At 49.8% G+C, this 17,279-nt stretch overlaps 1 protein-coding gene across 2 annotated transcripts; it reads left to right on the top strand.

Moving 5' to 3' along the window:
• The first annotated feature begins 6,760 nt into the window (after positions 1 to 6,760).
• Positions 6,761 to 16,585, top strand: LDLRAD1 (low density lipoprotein receptor class A domain containing 1). Of its 2 annotated transcripts, XM_019742768.2 has the most exons (6): positions 6,761 to 6,886; positions 7,363 to 7,417; positions 9,990 to 10,115; positions 12,132 to 12,269; positions 14,007 to 14,135; positions 15,336 to 16,585. In XM_019742768.2, the coding sequence occupies exons 1-6, from the start codon at positions 6,866 to 6,868 to the stop codon at positions 15,482 to 15,484; spliced, it is 618 nt and encodes a 205-aa protein (XP_019598327.2). In that variant the 5' UTR covers positions 6,761 to 6,865; the 3' UTR covers positions 15,485 to 16,585. The 2 variants fall into 2 exon arrangements, with proteins under 2 accessions (XP_019598327.2, XP_019598329.1); XM_019742770.2 differs by lacking the exon at positions 9,990 to 10,115 and having other exon boundaries at positions 15,336 to 15,636.
• Positions 16,586 to 17,279: the final 694 nt, after the last annotated feature.

Below are 17,279 nucleotides of genomic sequence, written 5' to 3'. Positions count from 1 at the left end.
ATTTAATAGGCACTCAGATACTCGTGTCCTGCCTTCATTTTATTTCACCACGATTAAAAGAGACTGACATTTAAAAAAAAAAAGTTCTACTTTTAAAAAAGAAAAAAATTATATCCCCCCCAAAATATATGCGTGTGTACACACACACACACACACACACCATAAAAAGTGTTTGACTTGAAAATTCTAACCAAGGCAACCAAACTGAGCCTCTAGGCCCCTTCTCCTAAAGGAACAGTTTAGCCCTTCTTTGATGGGCCCAGCTTCATTTGTTTCCATGAAACAGGTGCCACCTTCTTTCCTCCTACACAAAAAGCATCTTCTCGAGAAGCTTGTCTTGGTCCTAGAGAAGTTCTGAAGCCCCTTCAGTCTCTGGTTCAAACCTCACAGATTCCTAAGGTCCTTGGTTCAGGTCCCTAGTCTAAGAGACATACTGATTCAGGCAATTACAAAAATAGTCACCATAATGATCTAGGCCCAGGATTCCGTCTTTCACAACACTTCATGGATACCTTTTATTTATGATAGATTGTTTTTTGGTAAATCAAAAATTGCTAAATCGTCTGGTCCATCACTCTTGTCTCAGAAATTCCTATGGTGTATCATCAGCCCAGCTGATCAGCATGTGAAGGCTAGTGTTTTGACTCAGCTGATATTCTAGCCAAGAGCAAACAACTTTATCCCTGTTATTCATATGGCTTTATCATAGATAAATGTGCCATTTCTATTATAATTTTTGTGGGCGCTTAAGTATCTTAGGGCCACACATTGGGAATCATTGATCTAGAGGTTCATTCTCAACTGAGTCCCCACCACCGCCACCCCATGGCAGTGATTTTGCCCAGATGTCCTATTAAAGATCTATAGTTCAACCATTCAACAACCACTTGAGAGCCTGAGTGCCAGGCCCTATGCTAGATGACAGGACTGCAACAACAAACAAGACCCAGGGCCTGACTCGAGTTGCTCAAAGTCTAAAAGAAGGAAACATTATTAATGTGGTAATTATTGTGACCAGATAAGCAGAGTACTATGGAAGTACATAGGAGGGCCCTAACTTCTAGGAGGAAAAGGAAAATCCAAACAAAATACAGGGAGTAGTATTTCAGGCGTGGGCAGTATGCTCAAAGACCTAGAGACAAGAGGGTGGGAAACTACAAATTATTTAGCAGGCTAAGATACAGCATGCAAAAGCATAGCAATAGATGGGACCAGATAATAAAAGACTTTATTAAACTTGGATTCGATCCTGAGCATGATGGAAAGCCACAGAAAGGCCTTAAGCAAGAGAGTTACAGAGTTTTAGAACAACTCTCAACAACAATATGGAGATAGACCAGAGGGGCAAGTCCAGAGGCCATCAGTATCTTAGCTCTGTGGTAACCGCTGGGATCTGTTAAGTTACGTACCTACCCAGCCACACTGAAATGGGAAATTCCATTCCCTTCCCAGACTTCTCTTTTTTAAAATGCCCAATATTCCTATTTTCTTTCATTTTACCTCATGTATATTTTTGAACTCTTGTCTATAAGGCTCTCTGTACCCTATATTTTGTTTGGATGGTAAACCTAGGACCGGCCTCTGAGACCTGGTCACAGTTTGACTTGCCAAGCAAACTGGGAAGGCTTTTCCATGGATCCCAAGCTTCTTACCAGACTTCATGTTGGGCAAAATTTTTAAACTCTAATGCTATGTCAACTTACCGTCCTAAAGCTCTAAGTTTGCCAACCCAACCTCTCCAACTCGGTGTGCTCTTGAGCCCCTCCCACCAGGTTTCCAGTGGCTAAACATTTCATGTTTGCATTTGAGCATCGTCAGGATGAGGTACCTTATTCGTCTTTCCTTGACCACTTATTCTGGACTGGAGTCTGCGGATGGAGGTATGTACCGTGATAGAGAGCAAAAAACAAACTGAGATAGTGGAAAATGGCAGTCTTCTGTGGGAAGCTAGACCATACAGTTAGTATGGATTTTTCAGCTCCTTCAAGTAATTAAATTCTGAAGCACAGTTTATATACCTTTTCTGAACTTCGTAATTGTTGAAGTTGGCTTCATATATTTCACTATGAAGTATTCTCTTCCTGTGATGTTAATGACTTATTTGCTTAAAGCAGATGTTCTTAACCTTTTTTATGCCATGGACTTTTTTGGGCATATTGGTGAAGCCTATGGACCGGACTCCTTCTCAGAATAATGTTCTCAAATGTGTAAAACTACATGTGAAGTATTGTAAAGGAAATAAATATACTAAAATACAGTTACTAAAATATTTTCAAATGTTTGTGGTCTAGTTATATATGTACTTCTTTATTAACATCTAAAATAACAAGATCTAGTTCTGGTTCTAAAACTGTAATTTCAAATTATTTTGAAATATATGCAACAACCGTAATATATTTAAATATGATTTCTATTGGTGATAAAGTCACAGATACCCCTAATACAATTGACAATTGTTGCCTATGTTCATAATTGAAGGAAATGCTATATTTCAGTTAGACATTAGCAAAAATAAAGATTTAATTTTTTTCCCATCCAAGTTTACTCAACCCTTGATTTAGAGGTTGTCTGATTTTACTTTGTCATTTTAAGAGTAAAATATTTTTGTTCAGTTCTAAATTATTTGGGCTTATTTTGCTGCCTCTTATGTGTTTGTTCTTTAAACTTGAATTGTTCCACATCATTGAAAACAGCCTTAATTGAAGGCTTTGATTAGAAAGACGCAGCAAATGATTAGAAATGAAAAGTTTTAACAAAAACTTTTGATAATGTTACCTCAAGATATATCATCATGCAGTAATTATTTGAGCCCACAATGCTTAAGTATGTAAACGTCATACAATTCAGATCATCGGCATTAAACAATATTGTAGTGCTATCTTGTAAAAAGTGTTTACTTTGATATTTCACCAGGGAGTTTGTTGATTCCCTATGACTTTTGCAAAGCCTGTTATAGCACCGTCCTTTCACTTTAAATGGGTCCTTGTAACATTCCTCTAGGAGAGCAGGATGGGGTTTAACATCATTTTAATTTAATTTAATTGTATTTACCTAATTTTTTAATTCAAGTTTATTGGAGTTGAGGAAGCAGAGAGAAGAGGCAGCCAGCCAGGGCTCCCAGAGTTGTGGAAGGCATGGAGGAGGGGTGATAAATGCTGAGGTAGGTACTGTGCCTGACGCCCAGGCAGGTCTGGAAGCAGCTCTGGCCGATCCCTGGTCAATCTAATTGTGGTGCCCACTTAGCATTCTCCAACCCAGAGACGGGCCCTGGGCTAGCAGCAGCCCCAGTCCTCAAGCAGAGCCCTCTGTAGTTGCAAACAGACCAAAGCATCCCACCCTCAAAGGGTACAGAACACGTTCACATATGTGTGCTCACTTCATCCTTACCACAGCTCTCTGAGGCAAATATTCTTCTCCCCATTCTTCAGATGAGGAAACTGAGACTTAGGCTGCAACTGGCCACCTTAAATTAGATAGGTGTTGATTTGGCAGTCGGGATGAAACCCACGTCTGTCTGACTCAAGCTGGGGTTTGCTGATCTCGTGTCCTAAGGGTCCCCTCTAGCCACAGCCAGGATAAGATGGAGCCCCAGACCATGTGAAATATAGAAAAAGGTAAATGGAGGGGAGCAAGGAGTGAGACTTTTACCTGGTTCTGGACAAGAAAGATGGGTTTAGAAACGCAGAGGGAGCCAGTAGAAGGCACTCTAAGCAAATTACTCTAAGCTATAGACTGGGAGAGAGATGTATAATCCACGTAACAAATGATTCAAATTCAGCATAAAGAAATCCGTAAATCAGTAAGAAAAAAACAAACCTACAGAAACATAGGAAAGATAGGAAAAAGCAATTCACCAGGGAGGAAAGCCATCTATTTAAAAAGGGCAGCCTAACAGCACGGGGAAAGGCAGGGCTTTTCAAATTGTGCTTTCATGTCTCCTGGGGATCTTAAGATGCAGGTTCTGGTTTGCTAGGTCTGGGGTGAGACACACGTCTAGCCAGGTCCCAGGTGATGTGGACACTAGTGCTCTGAGGACCACATTTTTGAGGCGAGAGGGCGGAGGTAGCGGTAAGGGTGTGAACCTTTCAGCCAGGCAGGCGTGTGTCCTGACTGCCACTTTTCAACTGTGAACCTTGGGCAAGTCACTTAATGTCTCTGTGCCTCCGTTTCCTCATCTGTAAAATGGACACGATAATAGTCTCCATCTCCTGGGGCTGGGAGGACTAAATGAGTTAATACAATGTAAAGCATGTAGTACAGCATGTGGCACAGATAGTGATTGGGGTAGCAGTAGAAATTACTAGACGAATGCAAATTAGCCACACTAGGATACCATTTCATACCTACCAGACGGGCAGATGTCAGAAAGTCTGACAAGTTCAAGGCTGGGGAGACAGACCCTCTCACACACTGCTAATGCGAGTGCAAATTGATACAGTCACCTGGAAGAGCAGTTTGGCAATATCTGGTAAAGTTGAGGTGCCCCTACAGTGTGATTCTAGGTGTGTGTGTGTGTGTGTGTGTGTGTGTGTCTAGAGAGAGATCAGCAGTGTGTAAAAACCAGTCCTTGGAAGCATACACAGCATATTCAGCAAACTGGTTGATCCTGGGGAGGCAGGAAAGGGAATACAATTGGGGGTAAAAAAAAAAAAAGATGCCTTCAATTTTGCTGTAATCGGAAAAAAGTTTGAAACAAGAAAACTAAATTTCAACATTTGTTAACTTTGGATGGTGGGTACATGATTATTTGTTAAATTATTCTTCCTACTTCCCTATATTTTTGTTTAGTTTTTGAAACTTATTTTCCAGGGGAGGGAAGAGGGGAAGATGGGAAAGGTTGAAGCCAGTTGTGGAGGTGGTAGTGGAGGGTGGTGGTGCAGGCGTGGTGTTGGGTGGGAAGGACAGAGAGGTCCATCTACTGGAACACTGCCTTTCTTCAGGAATGAGTGGAAAAGAAATTGAGAGAGGTAGATGGGAAAGCTGAAGCTCAGAGAAGTTAAATGACCTATCGGAGGTTACACAGCTAGTGGTGGGACCACTGGGACCGTCAGCTCCCAAGTTCCTGCTCTTGCTCGAAGGTGACCCAGGTGTGGGTTAAGCAGGCCCAAGCCAAGGCCCAGGGAGCCCCGCAGAGTGGAGGTGGAGGTTGTACAAGGCAGCCGAAGTATTTTCTTCTCTGAGGGCTGACCTGGCTGTGACATCGGGAAGTGCAGGCATTGAGGCACCAGGACCTCTCTCTATCCTGCCAGGATCCCCTGCTGCCTTTCACTCAAGGGTTCTCAGTGTTAGCCTGAACCCCGCGGAGAGGTGCCATGCTTCCGGCACGGTTGGATGTGGCTGTACCTGGACTGGACCAGGAGTCCAGAGAAAGGTACATTTCACATCCCTGAGGAGTCTTTTCATAAAAGAAACACTTAAGAATCACAGAGCAAGGAAGGCCAGAGATTGAAGGGCACGAGTTGGTCCAGAAATGGCAAATGGTCATCCTGTATGATACCACTCTCCACTCTTACATCCATGGCCAGACATCCCTAGTCAATTAAAAACCCTGAGTCTTGACCTCAGAATTCTGAATCCCCTGTTCCAGGTATCCTCCACGATCAATTGCAGTTGGCATGCAAGATGAAATCTACTTAGCATCTTTAGCTGATCCCCTGGATGCCCTGTGCATACCCCTCATCCCTTTCCATTTCAGGGCACATCAGTCTGGCTTGCAACTGCCAACACTGGCATCTCTGCCTAATACAGACCAGTGGTACCAGGAATTAACACCCGCTGGCAGTTCTCAGCCAGTGACTGGCAAGAGCTGGCAAATAAATACCCTGGTTGCCTCACCTTCGGGAACTGATTATGGGAATCCCCAAACTAAGACACCCCCTTCATCCAATCTAATCCTTCCATTTTCTGGAGGAGGGAGCTGAGACGCAGAGGAAGGGACTGACATGTCCAAGCAGAGCCAGCGGCAGGCCCTCATGTAGACCGGGTTCTCCTGACCGAGGGCTTGGCCCTGCCCAGTGCCGGCTGCCCCTGAGCGCTGCTCCTGCCTATCCACCCCTCCCTGCCCCCAACTCAGCAGTTTATATCCCAGCGAAAAAGAAAAGGCCTGTCACAGGCTACACAACCCAGTGACATCAGAGGCAGGCTGCAAAGAGACCATCCCTGGAGCCCCCAAGCTCATTTCTGGAGGTGGCTACCTCTCCTCCCTTGGTCTGGGGCCTCCACACAGTCCCCTAAGCTCCCAGGCCTTGGTCTTCTCAGCAGAGGAACCTCTAGGAGTGGACACAAGGGGTTAGTTAGGTCAACAACCGGCCCCTGCTCCTCCCCCATCACGGGGACCCTCTCCGGAAAAATGTAAATGCATCTGGCCCCTTTTATAAAGAAAATAGTTTAAAATTATATCTCCTTTATAATCTTAGTGGAAAATACATATTCTTTCAACCTGAATGTTAATTCTGGGTATGTCTGCCTGGGTCTTCATGCACATGGGAAGCCTGAGATCCTCAGGTCTCATCATTGTTGTGGAAGAAAAAGCAGGTCCTGGAAAGCTGCTAACTTCCTCCTCCCCCCTACTGTGTGACTTGGCCGGTTCTCACTCTGAACCTCAGGCTCTTTGTCTGTCAAAGGGCATGAGAAGTTCACCTTGGAGTATTGCCCTCAGACTGCAGAGCGGGAAGCGCTAGGCAGGAGAAGGGGCCTCCTGCTCTTGCCTCCACCTGGGAGGCAGCCTGGAGGGGACTGCCCCCAGGAAGGGTGCGGTCAGACAGCGCCTCCTGCCCGCCTCCTCCAGGCTGCCTCCCTGGTGACAAGGCAGGGAACCTGAGCCGCCCTAGCCCCAGTGCCTGGAGACGAGCTGGGTGCCCGAGACATGAACAAGATCTTCCCCCAGGTAAAAGCTGCCCTGACCTGGGGGGAGCCAACCCTGGGGTAAGGAGTGGGGAGTGAAAAGGGAAGACTCTGAGATGGCTCAGCTCCCCCCTGCCTTGGAGGCTCCCTCTCAGCTTGTAGGGGGCTCCAAGGGTGAACCAGTGAACCAGTTCTGGTGTGAGTGCTGGGAGGAAAATAGGGGGCCCGGGGAGGGGGCCATTGACATGATGGGAGGGGGCGTCGGGGAAAGCCTCTCCGTTTGAAGGATGGCTGTGTGCCAAGTGGACAGTGGAAGCAAAGGCATTCCAGGCAGAAGGCAGCGTTCAGACAAAGGTGTGGAAATGTGAACCGGGTTTGGTGAATTTGGGGCATCAGCATGCTGGAGCGTGAGGGCCCACGTGAAGCTGTTGGTGCCTCTTGTGAAAAACTCCGGTGTGGCTCCCTGAGGTTGGACCTCACTGCACCTAAGCCCACCCCTCACTCTGTTCTCTTGGGCAGGGGGATGTCAATGGCATTGCTGCTGCTGGAACCAAAGCCCTCCCTGGAGAGGAAGGTAAAGGACAGAGGGCCTGGGGACAGTGACCCGTGGGCTGCCTCCCAGGGGGGCTTCCCTGAGGCTGGGCCTTTGCCACAGAGGCAGAGAGCGCTCCCTAAGGCTCCCACTGTTTCTCAGACCTCTCCCCTTATGTGACGTCATTTACTCCCAGATTCCTGGCCAACCATGCCCACATCCACCTGACTAATAGGGTTGTTCCTTCTCTCCAAGCATAAGGAGATGTGCTGCCTGCCTCAGAGGCATTATACCACATGCTGTCCACATGTAACCTATAGAAGAAAGCTCTGGAGTCAAATACCTGCCTTATAGGTGACCTGGGCGATTTTCTTTGCCTGTAAAGGATAAAGTAGGTGAGATCATATACTTATTTAGCACCTACTATGTGCCACTTACCATGTGACCAGGACAGTTCGAAGGAACACACATTTATTGAGTATCTACTATGTGCCCTGTCTTGGTCCACATTTGATCTATGAGGAAACAGGCCCAGAGAGGTAGATACCAATAATAGCCATAAAAGTTCAAGGCCCTAGTATGTGCCTGGCACTGTGCGGTCTCTTTTAATCCTCAGGACAGCTCTGACAGGGGCAATGACAGACGAGGCAGCTGAGGCTAAAAGAGGTTTAGTAGCTCAGCCAAGCTGGGATCCCACACAGCTGGGCAGTGGGAAAGACAAGATTCAAATTCGAAGTAAAGTCCTACGGGTTGCAAAGCCCTGCTAGCTTGGTTGCTCCACACTGGTATTTATTTCTTAGTAGGCATGACTGTGGAACAAATGGCCTCCTTCTCCCCACCCGTCCACGGTGTGAATTGGCACCTAAGGGCTTTCTGGCTTTGAAATACAGCATCTTCACCGGGTATGGGTCTCTGTTCTGCCAGTTCCGCCTCGAGTCTGTCCCGTGACCCCATCTTGCCCAGCCTGTGTTACACAAATATTTGAGGAGTCGAGCTTGGCTGACCAGGATGCATTCCTTGCCCAGCCTCACGCCCTCTGCCTGGTTACCAGGGATTACACTGTGTTCAGTGAACAACAAGGGAGCCACTGACTGGGTTGTAGGGATCATCGGTTTTAGATTTATGTCCCATCTCCTATTATCATCTCCTTTCCCAGTGTACCCCCATCCCGGGCTCCAGCGACACCAGGACACTTGCTGCCCCCCCCCGCACCCCCCCCCCTCCATCCACAGGCCTTTATTCTTGCTATGCTGTCTACCTGGAATGCCCTCACCTTGCACCCTCCGCTCACCTGCCTGTAGAAAGTCCTTCAAGCACCCATGGCACCTTGCTCACGCTTCCTTAACCACACTTACTACCTGGCTCTGGGAGCTGCTCAGGGACAGGTCTGACTGGTAGACAAGCAGAGTAGGTAGCTCCACAAATGTGAGTAGATTCACTGAAAATGACCTGAACTGACTTGAATTGGGGCCCTTCCCTTATCTCCTGTATCTCTGGGTCAGAGTATTCACAAAGCACCTACTATGTGCCTGCCCCTCACATGGTGTCCCAGGGATGGACCTTGGGCACACTGATACATCAGACCTGCTCCTACGTCTTTTTCTGTGATAACTGGGGCCCACAGGGCAGCAGGTGTCCCCATATTCTCCTTTTAACCTGTCCATGTCTTGTCTTCTAAGTGCAACTACAAACTTTCAGAGGGCAACTTGAGCTGTGTCTGCTTTTGTGTCCTCTACAGAGCAGGACACCTAGTAGGTCCTCAATAATGCTTTCTTTCATTATTTTACAAGCAAGCAAAATTAGAGGAGCAAAGTACGTTTAAGGAGCAAGATGTCTCCAATTATTTCCCCAGTGCTTAGGTGACAGCTTGACACAGAGTAAGTACTCAATAAACACTAACAGTAGCTAAAAACTTTATAGCATTTACTATGTGCCAAGCTCTATTCTAATACATTAACTAGCTTAATCCCCTCGACAACCCTAAGGTAGGTAATATAATCCCTATTTTTCACATGAGGAAATAAGCACAGAGAAGTAAAGTGACCTCTCAGTGGGGCCCAGCTGGGAAGTGGTGGAGCTGGCAGGCTGCAGAATGCGTAATCCGTTGACATCATGGAAAGAGCACTGGTTTTGGCAGCAAATAGGGACTCACATCCCAGCTCCGCACAAAGCGACTTGGACCTTGTCTTCTCTGAGCCTCAGTTTCCTCAACTATAAAGTTTGTTTAGAAAAATAAAAATAATGGCTATGAAGGGCCTGCTATAGTTTCTGCCCCGTGGAAGGGGCTTGATAAGCAGGTGTCCGTTGCTCCCTGCCTCCTGAGGAGACAGCCTCCTGGAAGGACAGGAAGGTGAGGGCGGTGGAGCAGAGACCTGGCTCCCTCATCCTGACTGCCACTCACCGGCTACTGGACCAGGGCCCGACCCTTGGTGGGGGCAGCCCACAGGCAGAACAGAGAGCACCATGGTGGGCTTAGGGCTCCCCTCCTCCAGGGATGCCCTTCCTGCCCCAGACTCCTAGGTGGGGAGGGGCTACTTATAGGAGGGGCCAGAGGCGCAGCTCCCTGGGCCCGGGGCTGGCTGCTCCATCACTGGTTTCCTGCTCCACACCGCAGGCCGCAGTGCCCTCTGCTGCTCCCGCCGAGGGGCCTGCCTCTCTGCCTTCGTGCTGCTCCTGCTGGCAACTCTTGTGGCCCTGATCGCCCTGGTCACCATCCTGGGATACCCACCACGTGTGCCAGGTCAGGTGGTCGGGCTTGCTGGGAGGGGGTGCGGGGCACAGAGGGATGGGGGACACCTAATCTTGACTGGCTTCTCTAGGAAGTGGCTTTTGGACAATTCTTTGGGGGTGCATACATAGACATGGACACACCCTGAAATATACATGGCTCTGAGCCTCCACTTGCACATCTGTAATATGAGCCATTGAGAGGACCCAGCTCTGATGAGCCACCTCCTCCAGGAAGCCTTGCCTGACCCCCAGGCTGGTTAGAAATGGCCCCCACAGCGCCCGCACTTCCTCTTCTCCTGGACTGGCTGTCCTGGGTGGGGCCATCCAGCTGTGTGTCTGCCTCGGGCAGGCATATCTGATACATCCCTTCGCCCTGGCTTCAGTGGTGAACCCCAACACAGCCCCTGCCCTTGCAGAGGTAACATGTTGGAGAGCAACATGAACATTAGTGAAGCAAATAAGCACATTAAGGCAGGGTTCATGGGGCTCCGAAATCTGGACTATAAGCTGAATGAATGATGGAATGAGTGAATAAATGAATGAGCCGAGTGGGAACCTTGAGAAGAGAAAGGGAGCTGAGGCATGAAGGGAATGTGGGAATTGGCTAGTGGAGGGAGTGGCAAAAGCATCCCAGGCACAGGAACACTATGTGAGGGGTCCCCGGAGTGGGAGAAAACATGAGAGGAGAAAGAGAAACTGCAAGGCCAGTGGACACGGAGGGCTAGAGCAGTGGACGGGGCCAGGGGCTGCATGGGGAGGGAGGCACCATCCAGAGAGCCATGGGAAGGGGTTGAGCTGGGGGTGCGGTGTCACCAGATCTACAATCCTGACAGATGGCTCTGTAGCCAGGTGGTTGGGGGTGAGGGTTGTGAGGGGAGGAGGCAAAACCCACAGTTCTCTACATGCCTGGGCAGGAAGGCGGGCACTGAGGGCAGATGTACACAGGTGAGGAGTTGCATTCATGTGCCTGTGTTTATGTGTCTGTGCATATGCATGTGTCTGTGTGCACATGTACATGTCTGTATGCTTGTGTGTGCACACCTGTGCATGTGCATTGCTGTGTTTATATGTAGGTGTGTGACAATGTGAGTGTCTCTGAGAGGCAGTCCCCTTCACACGAGCCAAGGCAGTCCCAGGAGCTGAGAAATGGCTCCCAGGTGCCCCAACATACAAGCACAAACCCGCTCCCATCTCCAACCTGCGTGCATGTGTATACACTGCACGGCCTGTGGAGCCGGGGGGACCTCCCAGCTCATCTTCCAGTTTCTCTCCTTGAATTCTTTAGGGCAGCCCTGGGGTGCGTGTTCGCCCTCAGTGGGCTAGAAAGAAAGATTCTCAGAAGGACGTATATGTTTAGATGTCCTGGGCACTGGGGCGGCAGCCCTGGCCATGGGAAAGAATCAAGTAGCTGTGTGACTGCACCTGTCGCATCTCTCTGCGCCTTCCTTTACTCATCTGTAAAATGGGGCTAGTGATGATACTTCACAGAGGTTTGGGGAAACAATAGAATAAGATTGTGAAAGTGCTTTGCAGACCATAAAGTTGTGCTCAGATGTGAGGAATTATGGCGTAATGGTCCCCAGCCAGCCCCATTATATTGCTCTGGCAACTAACCTGGCACCAGGAGCTCCACCATTAAAACCACTTCCTTGACTGAGCCCTGTCCTCAGGAGCCTCCCATGAGACTGTCAATAAGCTATCAGTAAAAGAAGGAACTATGACTTACTCTGCACTTTTTATGTTCTGGGGTTATGTAAATTTCCCCAATGGTCCTATGGGGTATGTGCTATAATCCCCATTTTTCAGACAAGAAAACCTGAGGCTCAGAGAGGTTGAGTCATCTGTCCAAGGTCACTCAGGTGGCACATGATAGAGCTGAGACTTTGGTCCCCAATGCCGAGCCCAGTATCCTCCCCACTGCCCCAGCCCCTCTGTCCAGCTAAGGGTGGGGCTCAGGTGTGGGAACCTGGTGATGCCCTTGTGAGTACCACCCTTGACTCTCTGGGGTCTCCCCTTGCCCACTCAGGGGCCCAGGCCTGTGTAACACTGACAAACAGGACAGGCTTCCTGTGCCAGGACGGGAGCAGCTGCATCTCAGCCAGCGGGGTCTGTGACGGCATCCGCACCTGTTCACACGGCGAGGACGAAGCTGAGGCCTTATGCCGTGAGTATCTGCTCAGTTCTGCCCCTCTTCCAGATGCATCCTCAGGGGTCCCTTGGAGGTTGCCCCTCAATTCCAACTATCCCAGTGGCCAAACTGAAGCTCAACCATGCCCGAAATTACCAGGCCTTTGCTTATATGGTGCCCTCTGCCAGGAACACCTGCCTCCACCCGTACACACATATACGTGCCCACACTAGGGAATGCCTTTGCTGTTGTGTGCATCTCCATGTCCAGAGAACCTGCACTCAAACTGCATGGCAGAGTTTAAGTGTTACGTCCAGCAGGAAGCCTTCCCCGACTTCCAAACTAGGTTAAGGTCCCTGCTTTGGGGTCCCACGTCCCCTGTGCTTCCCTGTGTTCCAGCCCTAGTCACCGTGGCACGTTTGCCACAGCCATCAGCTGTGATCTCCTCTGGGGCAGGCCTGGTCTGCTTGATCTTGGGGTCTCACTCCCTGTCACAGGGCATGACACACAGGGGTATCCAGAATGATTCTCTGAATGAATGATGGAATGATTGACAGAATGAATCAATGAATGGGAAGATCTGGTCCCAGACTTTAAAGATCTGACAGTTCTCAGGAGAGAGGAGCCGGGCCACTTTCCATGTAGGAGGGAGAGAGCCTGCTGAGTTGGAATGGGTGGGGTGGGGAAGCTAGTGGGAGGGGGGCATTACGTCACAGACCCTCAAGACTAGAAGAGATCTTAGAAGTCATCCGGTTCGTGTCCCAGCTCATGCCCCAATCCCCTCTATAACGAATCCAGCAGAGGCCACCCAGCTTCTACCTGCACTGCAGCTTGAGGCCGCTGCACCCATCATTGCGGGCTTTTCCCGTGGGAATGTCTCCGTTGTCCTGACTTGAACGCTGCCTCCCACCAGCATCCTTGATTAGTTCTCATCAACCCCTGGGCCCCACAGACCACAGTTTAATCTATCTCCCTCGATGGTCTACTGCGTGGATTTGGAGATTGCTTTCTTACCCTCCATGAATGTCCCCTACCCCAGGCCACACTCTGAATCCCACAGTCATCCCCCCTCCAGCCAGGACTCCACAGAACACTACCAACTGCCCGTGTCCTTCTCCCTGGACAGGCTCCAAAAGCATTTAGGACATTTCTGACTGGCTCTGGCTAGTCCAAGGAGCAAAGGCTTTTCGCCTCCCGGGGTTGAGTTATACCTGTAGTGATGTGGCCTGAATTCATGTTAATTTTTGGTCGTCCTGTCACACTGCTGCCTAACACAGAACCCACTTTCAAGAAAGGTGGTCTGACTCTGTCTCACATGGTACGTGAATACACATCCTCTGAGTTCGGAGTTCAGGGGCCCAATTGCAAGACGTCACATCTATTCTTGTTATGTTCCAGTTGGAGGAAGCTTCCTGGAGGTAAAGGAATTTGAACTTGAAATGGAATGGTTTTGGATAGGTGTCAAAGAGGACATTTCTGGAGGAAGGAATAGTGCCGGCAATGGTGTGGGGTGGGGGTACACAAGAGCTGAAGAGGGAATGGAGGAGGGCGAGGCAACTTTCTGGGTATCTTTTTGGGTATCCAGGGAAATAACACTCCTCTCCTCTTGACTCAGTCTCCTCCCCAGGAAACTTCTGTGCCCTTCCTAGGGTGGGTGCATGGTGACCCCGAGTTTGGCAACTGCCAGGGTGGCTGTGACAATCCACCTCAAGATACCCTGAGACAACTGTGGCCAGGTGTGGACTTCCTCCTGCCTCATCTGTCCCTCTGCAGGAGATGTGCCCCAGAGCCTCCCCAGCTTCCTTGTGGCCCGCTGTGGAGACCCAGCCTCCTGGATCTACTCAGACCAAAAGTGTGATGGGACCAACAACTGCGGGGATTGCTCAGATGAACTAAGCCCAGGTGGGGGTCTGGGCACAGAAGGGGCTGGAGCAGGTGCCCAGGCAATTCACAGTGGGCAGAGGTTGACCACGGCATCTCTGAAGTCCCCCCCATCTCCTCCTTGCATCCTAGGAAGTTTTCCACCCCTGCTTGGATGCCTCCAGTGGTGGGGTGCTCACTACCACACCAAGTGGCTCCTTCTGGAGGTTTATTCTTTAGTGGGGAACTTACTCTTAAGGACACAGATGAAGAAACGGGGTCTCAGGGTGATCATGCAAGGAGTATATACGTGGCCCAGCTGGGATTTGAACTTGAGTTTCCCTCATTTCCTCTGCAGCTCTCCACAACGCTGTGAGGAAAGCAGGGCAGGAACCACTGGCCCCAATTTATATGTAGGTAAACTGAGGCCAGAGAGGAGAAGGGACTTACTACAATGAGTGACAGGAAGGGAGCTTAGATTTAAACCCAGATCTCCTGACTGCAAGTCCGGCATCGTTTCACTGCCTTGGTTTCCTTTCAATCTCTTCTTCAGTGTTCAATCAATACACATGGTCTGAGCACCATTGGGAGCTGAGCCTGTGCCAAATTCTGCAGGGGGACAATCAGGAGTCAAACATGTGTCCTACCCGAGGACTCACATCATACTGATGAAACAAGGAAGTGCTGACGCCCTGGGGAGGGTGTTTGGTATGGGGTGGGGGTCGTGTAAGAATCAAGCAAGGCTTTTGTCCGTTTGCAAGCAGGCCTCAGAGAATAGACAGGGTTTCAACAGGCAGAGGCTGTGTGTACAGGGAAGGATGCTGGAGGCCCAGGGTACAGGGCCAAGGAGGGAGGTCCGTGAGGCCCCCTCAGGGAACCCTAAGGTGGCTGGTGAGACTGAGTCGGGGTGAGGGAGGGAGGATGGGCTGGGGAGACAATGGGCTGGGCACCCCCTTAATGTTTGAAGATTGAGCATGTGCCTGGCACTCTTCCTTAACAACAACTTTGAGTAGATGAAGAAACTCAGGCTCAAACCGGATGAGAGACTTGCTTGAGGTCACGTAGCCTATGAGTTTTGGTCTCGATTCTCTCTTGTGCAGAGAAATAAGGATACATTCCACCTATGTCAGGTGAGGTGCAGCTTTTGGGAGCTATGGCAGGTGCCAGAGCTAGGGAGTATCCTGGTGCACTGGGCATTCCAAGATACACCAGCTTCTCTTCTGTCGGCTCTTGTCTCCCCAGTGACGGCATGCCCACCCTGTGGCCCTGGGTGGTGGCGTTGCCCCTCGACTTTCTTCAGGTATTGTGGCTGTATCCCAAGAAGCCTCTGCCGGGACCACGTGCAGCACTGCTCCGACTGGTCTGATGAGTACGCCTGTCCTGGACCCTGAGTGGGCACCCAGGCCAGAGCGAGAGGCTGGTTGAAATGGCACTGATAACCCTTCATATGAGAATCAAATCCAAGACCATGAGGGCAGGAAGGAGCCTTCAAGATCATCTGGTGAGATCTATGCACTGTCATCTCTGAATAAGAATTGTCTCTCCTGCTTTAAAGATATTCAGCTTCTCCTTGAATGCATCCAATGACAGGGACCTCACTACCATGCTATGCAGCTCCTAACAAAGATGAGGAGTTCTGCTTCCATGATTTTAGGCCTGTCTCTGGGGCCTCACAGAGGAAATCTGCTCCTCTACTTCTGACCTTATCACCCCGTAGAGCAAAGATAAGTCTGGGGCTCAAACACCAAGTTGAGGGGTATAGCCCTTAGGGATGGTACATATGTGAAGTGTATGCCACTTCCTGTCCATTTGGTCCCTAAGACAGCACTTGCTGGGCTTGGCTACAGTCTTGGCATTTTTCTCATCTCAGTAATCCTAGCAGATCCTACTGACGGATCACATGAGATTGCACCTGAGACGGGCATTTGTCATCCTGCCAATGGGAAGCCAGTCATCCAGGAGGCTCTGAGCTGTAGAGTAGAAGGTCTGGAGAAAGAGCAGCCCTTCGGCTTGTCCCATTCTCTACCCTACCCCGTGACCAGGGTCCAGCCAAGCAGCCCAGGTTTCTTGTAGTATGGATTGCATTTCGGTTCCAGAGTCTGAGTGAATGAGCTATTTCTCTGCATACTTTTCCATCTTCACAACACCCAGAAAGGCAAGGATGGATATCCCCATTAAACAGATGAGAAAACTGAGGCTCAAAGGGAGAAATCACTTGCCCGGGATCATACAGCAAAGTCAGTACTGGAACTGGGACTCAAACACAGTCTGTGGTGTCCCAACCCTGAATCCTTTCCTGCTACAAATGTGATTATATTTTGGCCGGGGGGAGGGGAGGTGTGTAGAGTCACTATGGGGTATTTTTAAAAGTAGCTTGAGGGTTAGAAAGTGTCACACTCTTATTCTGAAAGAGAGACTTGGAATTGGGCCAGAGGATTGCTGTTGAAAGAGAGACATATCTGCATTGGAAATTAATAAAAATCAGTTTCATATATCAGTCTCGTGTGAGTTTTGAACTGAAAATGGGCAACTAAGAGATAGGTGAGCTCTGGTTCATTCATCACTCACTAAACAGTCTCTTTGCACCTGCTCTGAGCCAAGCCAGGTGCTGGGCACCCAGGAGTGAAGAGACCTGGATCCTAGCATACGAGGAACGCAGGGTCTCATGAAGGAGGCACCTCACACGGTGGAGATGGGTGGGACAGCAGGAGGGCACCAAGGAGGGGCCTCTGGAAGCCAGTGCACAGTTGTGTTTCTGACCCTGATGACCTGGAACAGGGCGCCTCAGGGATCCTGCCTGAGGGCCAGGCAGCCCTGGACGCTGGTACCTTTGGCTGAGTTTCTGCCCAATGGCAGCACAAGCAGGGAGCTGTGGGCACGCTCAGGGTGTCTCCTGGGTTCTGATGACCGATCCAGGGGAGCCTCCTTCCCAGAGGACGGGCGTTTGGGCTGGGTCTGGAGAACGTCCATTGGGACAGGCAGGAGAGAAGGGCGTTCCTGGCCAAGAGGCCCTTGGAACGAAGGCATGGGGGCGTGACAGGGTACAGCTCAGCCAGGGAATGCCAGTGTGGCTCAGGCCAGTGTGGCCGAAGCTTTGATGGGAAGAGATGGTAGTTGGTGAGCAGCGACACAATCCTGGAGGACATAGTGTGTCACACTTCATCCTAAGGATACTGGGTGTCATCA

The sequence above is a fragment of the Rhinolophus sinicus genome, linkage group LG06 (assembly GCF_036562045.2).
Source record: "Rhinolophus sinicus isolate RSC01 linkage group LG06, ASM3656204v1, whole genome shotgun sequence".
Lineage (NCBI taxonomy): Eukaryota > Metazoa > Chordata > Mammalia > Chiroptera > Rhinolophidae > Rhinolophus > Rhinolophus sinicus.
The sequence above is the reverse complement of the archived record's forward strand: the minus strand, read 5'-3'. Positions and strand labels throughout refer to the sequence as shown.